The sequence below is a fragment of the Ornithodoros turicata genome, unplaced genomic scaffold, assembly GCF_037126465.1.
Source record: "Ornithodoros turicata isolate Travis unplaced genomic scaffold, ASM3712646v1 ctg00001410.1, whole genome shotgun sequence".
NCBI lineage: Eukaryota > Metazoa > Arthropoda > Arachnida > Ixodida > Argasidae > Ornithodoros > Ornithodoros turicata.
In genome coordinates this window covers 38700-45622 of record NW_026999594.1, presented here as the reverse complement: position 1 = coordinate 45622, position 6923 = coordinate 38700, and the positions used below count along the sequence as shown (strand labels likewise).

At 48.8% G+C, this 6923-nt stretch overlaps 1 protein-coding gene across 1 annotated transcript; it reads right to left on the bottom strand.

The window, feature by feature from the left end:
• Positions 1-432: 432 nt before the first annotated feature.
• LOC135376952 (uncharacterized) lies at positions 433-1560 on the bottom strand. Its single transcript, XM_064609371.1, has one exon. It carries the CDS (start codon positions 1558-1560, stop codon positions 433-435), a length of 1128 nt encoding a protein of 375 aa, XP_064465441.1.
• Between the last annotated feature and the right edge of the window lie 5363 nt (positions 1561-6923).

The following is a 6923-nucleotide window of genomic DNA, read 5'->3' as shown; positions in this document are numbered from 1 at the left end:
GCGAAGAGAAGAAGTATTTCCTCTCCGCGGGGTCATTTGGAGCGTAAACACAGATCACGCGTAGCATCCCTCGCCCATGCACACAGTCCACCACACTTAACCGTCCGCTTTCATCTAGCACATTGTCCACAACCGCCAATCCCGAGCTCTTTCTAACGAGGATAAGGCTTCCAGCACTGTTTCCGATTGCCGCGGACGGAAAACACCAGAAATTGGATTTAAAAAAAATAACCAGTTCCTTTTCGTCAACTGCAGTTGCAACTTTGGTTTCCTGAAGGCAGGCCACATCAACGTTTTCGGAAGATAACAAGTTCGCCACCCAATGCTTCCGTCTTCTCGATAGGAGGCTGACGACGTTTAGTGTTGCAACTTTGATATGACGGTGTCTTGTCATCTTCTTACTTCGTTAAAAATGCCCTCATGCACTTCCGATCAAAAAAACCCCGGGTCATCGAGCTGGGATGACCCGGCTTCTTCTAGTGGCAACTGTGTCATAGACTGATGCCCCTGCCTCGATTTCTTGTTCAATGGAGTTTGCCACTTCCCGGATTGGTCCTGCCTTGCGTCTCCCACCTTTTCTTCAGTATCAGTCCCTTTCCTTTTTCCTAGCGGGTCCTCTTCTCGAGACCAGTCCATTCGCTGCGGCTCCTTTCCCTGTCGTTCCTTGTCAGTCTCCTGCGCCGTTTCCACAACTTCATTTTCAGTCTCTCCGCTGTCGGAAGTGCCTGCTTTCTGCACTGGCTCTTCATTGTCTTGCATATTAGCCTCTGTGTCCTGCACATCCATTACCATGTCTGCGTTTGGTTTTTCCACTGCACCCCTTGTCATTGCGGCATAGGTACGGACGCAATCCTCAGCAATGTGCCCAAAACCTTTACATGTTCTACAGTATTCAGTTCGACACTGACTTCGTATGTGTCCGACCTGCTTGCACCGCAAGCATAAAGGTGCCTTCCCCGGTACAGACACGAGCACCGTCGCTCCCATAATTTTTAGTTGATAAGGGATGCTTTCCGTCGTGCAACCTTCCTTGAGATGCAAGACCACGGAACGTGTCGTCGTTTCTACTCCCTCGAGACCTGGCAGTTTCCATTTTTCTCTCACAACTTCTTTTGCTGTTCCGTACAACGATAAAGCACGCCGCACAACCTCGTCTGGAACATTTGTCGGCAGCCAGTGTAGCTTCAAGGATATCACATTGGAATTCGGGTCGACAACAATGCATCGTCTTCCTTTAACTGTCAACTCACCTGCTTTCCGCAGTTTTTCTTTCTCTTCGTCAGAATGCATGGTGATGATCCAAACATGATTGAATAGATATGATCCAAATCCTGCGATGTCCTTGTTGTTGACGACCCTTCGAAGCGGTTCCACAAAATCCTGCACCTTGTACGGTCGCGCCGACGGGTCGGCATGCAGGAACACCGTATTACGAGAGATATCTCCTTTGGGTAACGTAGGCATGATGATTTTGTAAGTTCCTTGAGACGTATTAGCCTGTAGTGACGACGATTCAGCCCGGCTAGGCTTAGCCGTTGATGCTGCTCCGCTGGAGCTCATACTCCCACAACCTTACTCAACGAGCGCCGGAAGTAGAATCCGACTGAGCTATCTGGACGGGACGATATTTCGTCTTTGAATTCTATCCAGAATGGTGCGTATAGGATCGCGCTGTGAAACGGTCGTAATTGGAATTACGAAAGGGAGAGAGCTTCACCTGATTCGAACAATTAAAATGGAAATGATTTAGAAAAAAGGCATCAAAACTACCATATGAAAAAAAGCTATGCCTACCTTGGATTCGAACTAGCTAATCCTACAACCCATGTGTTTGCATGGGTATATGTCCTCGATCCAACTGAGCTATCTTTTTTTTTGACATTTTTATTTGCCTAAAAACCGTAAGGGTCACATCGTACACTGCTTATGTACCTGACAATTAAAAACAAACAAACTTTTGCAAGATTCGCATCAATCTACGCGTCTCACGCTACCACACTACGATAGTTCTGGTTCATGGCGTTCACAGTTCGCTGTTACACACGCGCCCGAAGGTGTTGATATCCAGCCACTGCACTGTCGAGGCCAACTTCCCCCACATATCTTCGTCTTTCAATTTGTTAGAAGCCAACAGCGATAGCGTCCACATCAACTTCTGTTTGAGGTATGTCACAACTGATAGGGCTCTGACGTCACATTCCGCACGCGCAGTGCGGGCCTTCCAAATAGCGTGGAGTCCTACTATGACAATGGTACTGAGAAATTCGGCGTGGTCGCGGTTCTGGAAATGCAGGAACTTCAGTGCCTCGTAGGTAAGTTCTACCTTTAAACGCAGAGACGTCTTTAGATCGCTCCAGAATAACACTGCATTCTTGCAATCATAGAAGATGTGCCGCAATGTCTCTGGTTGTCCACATACGTCACACCTTCCTTGCCATGGTACGAAGAAGCCTTTCCCCAGGAGCCACTGTTTCGTGGGAAGAACTTCTGTGTGGAAGCGCACGAAGAAATCCTTCGTTCCAGTTGGCACAGGTAGGTGTCTTGCCCGTTTCAACACATCCTGTGGCTTTACTCCTGTGAAGGACTGTCGGTAGAGTGGGTGTGGGAAGACACTTGTTACGGTGTTCCAATAGAGCTGCTTCCTCTTGACCGATGCCAGGTACTCCCACGAGTACCTTTCAAGAAAGAAAGCGACGCTCTGTTTGATGTTCCTGTAAAACTTCAGCGCAGTCGTGCTGGTGATGACGGGCTCAGTCGTCACCATCCATGGCAGCAGATGTCCTGATCCCAGCTTCTGCGTAGCAGCGCGAAGTTCGGGCTTGTTTTGGTCACGAAAATACATGAACAGTTGCACCTTCACTTTCAGCTCAAGGTTGATGACGCTTAGCCCGGCCAATAGATGTTTGATCTTCGCATGCGCTCAAACTTGGACCCCCAAAGGTAGGTGGCACATATTCCGTGGAACCGCTGTGCTATAATGGTATCCACCGGTATTGCTTGAGCGGAGTAGAAGACAGATGGGTAAAGGACCGTATTGCAGATGAAGCTACGGTGTAGGAGTGATAGCTCTCTTCCCCTATACGGCTGCAGTTTTCCGTGTAGTGAATCCAGTTTCCTCTGCCATCTTTCGTCGTTCTCTGTGTAAGGGTCGAGTCTTGCGCCCAAGTAACTTCCCAATTCCGAGGAGCATTCCAGATTGAAAAGGTTATCGGGTATTTTTTCCCACTCTCCTAGCAAAGAACATCTGGATTTCGTCACGTTGACTAGGGCTCCCGATGTCTGACAGAAAGTATCGCAGATTTGCAGAGCGGCCTTTACTTGATCTGGGTCGCGGCAGATAACCGCCACATCATCCGCGAAGGCCAAGACCTTGATTTCTTCCTGGCCTAGCTTCAATCCGCTAACGCTGGTGCTGCTTAGAATGAGTCGGCACAGTGGCTCCAGGTACAAACAGAAAAGGATTGGCGATAAAGGGCATCCTTGGCGCACTGATTTGGTTATCTCGAACTTCGGCCCTATATTTCCATTGATGACTAGTTGGGCTGAGATGTCATTGTAGCAAATTCGAAGCCAGCTTTCCATATCTTGTCCGACGCCTACCCAGCTTACGAGGTCAAATAGGAATTCCAAGCACACCCTGTCAAAAGCCTGCTTTAGGTTAACTTGCAGCACGGCCATGCAAGCTCCCGTTACCCTTGCGAATTCGCAGATCGTTCTCATGATGTGAAGATTCGTTGAAATAGACCTTCCTTTGATGCCGTAGGTCTGGTGCCGGCCTACGCTTTTCCACAGCATGCTGTCGAGCCGTCGTGCCGTCGTGCTAAAATCTTCGCTAGGATTTTGTAGTCCGTGCACAATAAGCTTATGGGGCGCAGGTCAGACACGGACGATTCACCACCTTGAGTAGGCTTCTTGTGAATAAGGACCATATGACTCTTCCTCAATGACGGTGGCATAAGGCCTCGTTTTTTAATGTCTTGAAAAACCACTTCCAGGATAGGGGAGAGCTCTTCTACATAAGTTTTATAAAACGCTGAGCCCAGCCCGTCCGGCCCCGGCGCCTTGTTCCGTGATAATTTCTTGATTGCGTCTTTGATTTCTCTTTGCGTGATGTCCCCTTGAGCCTTCTCTGCATCTTCTGGCGTTATCTTAGGTATGTTCTTGAATAGCTCTGAATTTCTGTTGACAAGACAGCTGTCCTTCTTGAAAATACTTCGGTAGTGATCATACAGGGCCGCTTCCACAGCTTCCGCCCCTTCGTGTAGGGTGTCCTCCGTCCGTAGCTTCAAAATTTCGTTTCGCTTAGCGTTCTACCTTTCTCGTGCAAGAAACACCTTCGTTGGTACCTCATCCCGTTGAATCGTCAGCAGCCTACTTCAAACTTGCGCTCCTCGGTAACGTTCGTGCATGCGCTGTAGTATTTCCTGCTTGATTGCTTTGATGTCGTCTGCGAATTGGCCCGGGTTCTTCTCCTCTTCTTGTAAAATCGTTCGCAGGCTGTCTTTTAGCGCTTTCATTTCTTTTTTCTTATCCGTTGCTCGAATTTCAGCAATCTCGATTGCCCTGAGACGGACCTGCTGCTTAAAAATCTCCCACGCTGGCGCGTCTATCTCTTTTCTGTTCAAATCGGCAATCATGCACTTTATCTCTTCTGTGAACTTTCCATCCTCTAATATTGTCTCGTTCATTTTCCATGATTGATTACGACGTCGAGCGCGATTACTGTTATCATCTGCGAGCTCGACGACCACCATCGCATGGTCCGTGAAGGCCATTGGGACTACCTTGTATTCGTTTTCTGGTTGATTAAGCTCCCCGGAAACGTATATTCTGTCGAGTCTGGCATGTGACGTGCCCTGCCAGTGGGTGAACAATGTCGTCCTCCCTTCTTTTCCTATCGCAGAATCCTGTAGGTCGTTATTTTGCTAGATCTTTTTCAGCTCGTTCACGCTACTGTCTGTCTTCTCCCTTTTGTACGTGCAATCCTGTCGGCGACAAACACAATTAAAGTCACCGGCTATCACAAGTCTGCTGTCGGTTTGTGTGAAATGATCCATGGTTGTTTCGAAAAAAAGTTTTCGCTCCGCGTCTTCATTCGGGGCGTAGGTGCTAACTACTCTGATGACATTATTATTCCACAAACAGTCTATTGACGCCACTCGTCCATTCTGCTCCAACTCGCAGTCTATCACGGTGATCTTACTCTTCTTGCTGATCATTATCGCTGTTCCCGCGCTTCCATTTACACCAGTTGCATGCCGTACGAAGAACCAGCGCTGAAAGGCTTTCACAAACTCTGTTTCTTGCTCGATGGATGATATTTTACTTTCTTGTATGCATGCGATGTCGATGCTTTCTTCTAGTAGAACGTTTCTTAGCCAGGCTTTTCTTTCGTGTCGGATCAGGCTGTTGACGTTTAAGGTTGCAACTTTCAGTCTTCTTTTCATTGTGCTGAGAGTTTGAAATCCGTGGACTGTTTGCCTTTTTCCTTTAGGAGTCTTTGTCTCCTCTCCTCAGGCGTTATTATTGGTGTCGGAGTGTATCTGACTTTCTTGTGGCTTGCCGTTGAGTCTTTCCATTTGAGGTCGGATCGTCCGCCTTCGGACCCCTTCCCTTTTTCGTTTCCCCCGTCGCTTACTGAAGACGTTGCATCCGCGGCTCCGACGAGGTTTTCGACTTTTCCTTCAACCTCTGATAAATTTTCACCGCTCTTTTCGGTGTGGTCGAACCTTTCGGTGTGGTCCTGATGCCGAGTCTCGCCGTGGCCATCTGGGTGTTGGACGTCAATCGCTTTCGCTTGGTTGTCGTTCTCCGCGTCGTGGTAGCTCGTCGTCGCGTCGCTGCCGCCAGCTGGTACCTCTGCTGCTTCTGCACTATTTTCCTTACTTCCGTCTTTCTCCTTAGAGCCATCTTTTAGGATGGTGTCGCTCCTGGCGGCGTTGTCTTCGGAAACGCACTTGGAATTGTTGATGTCTTCCTCACAACGAATTACTCCTCCAGCGGCGCCTCCCGCTTGTGTACACTCTTCGACATCCATGAGGTCTGTCGTTGACGAATCCCCCACTGTTGCTCTTGTTTTAGAAGCGTAGCTGCTGACGCAGTCCTCTGTCTCATGCCCGAAGCCTTTACATGTCTTACACCACGGAGCCTTGCATGCTTTCCGAAAATGGCCGACTCTCTTACACCGCAAGCAGAGCGGTGGCCTGCCGGGAATATCGATTAGCACCTTACCACCCATAATCTTCATCAGGTGGGGAATGCTTTCGACACTGACGCCGTCGCGAAGCACAATAGAAACTTGACGCGTTGTCGTTTCAGCGCCGGCAAACGCCGTCGACCGCCATCTCTCCCTTTTGATTTCTTCCACCTTTCCATAGGTGCTTAGAGCATTGGTTACTGCGTTATCCGGTACATGCATTGGGAGCCAGTGCACGGAGAGACGAACTTCTTTCTGATTCGGGTCCAGGATAAGGCATTTTTTGTTCTTCACTGTGATAGTTTTCTCTGCCACAAGCTTTTCCTTCGGCAGCCTTGAGTGCAGTGTTAAAGCCCACACGTGATTATAAAGATACGCCCCAAACTGGGCCACATCGTCTTTCGCGATAATTGACAACACCCCTTCCGCAAAATCGTCGGCTCGGTAAGGCCTTCCAGCTGGATCCGCATGCAGAAATATGGTGTTAAAGGAAATATTGCCAGTCGGCAACGTAGGCAGAAGAAGTCTGTACGTGGTAGAAGTCTGACTTGCCGTTTGTCCTTCGGCGAAATCCCGGCTAGGGTTAGCCGTGTTGGCCGCTCCGACGGAGCTCATGTTTCCCACAACCTTTCGCTTGCGCTATCGGAAGTAGAAAGGAAAGGAAGTAGAATGATTTAGAAAAAAGGCATCAAAACTACCATATGAAAAAAAGCTATGCCTAACTTCG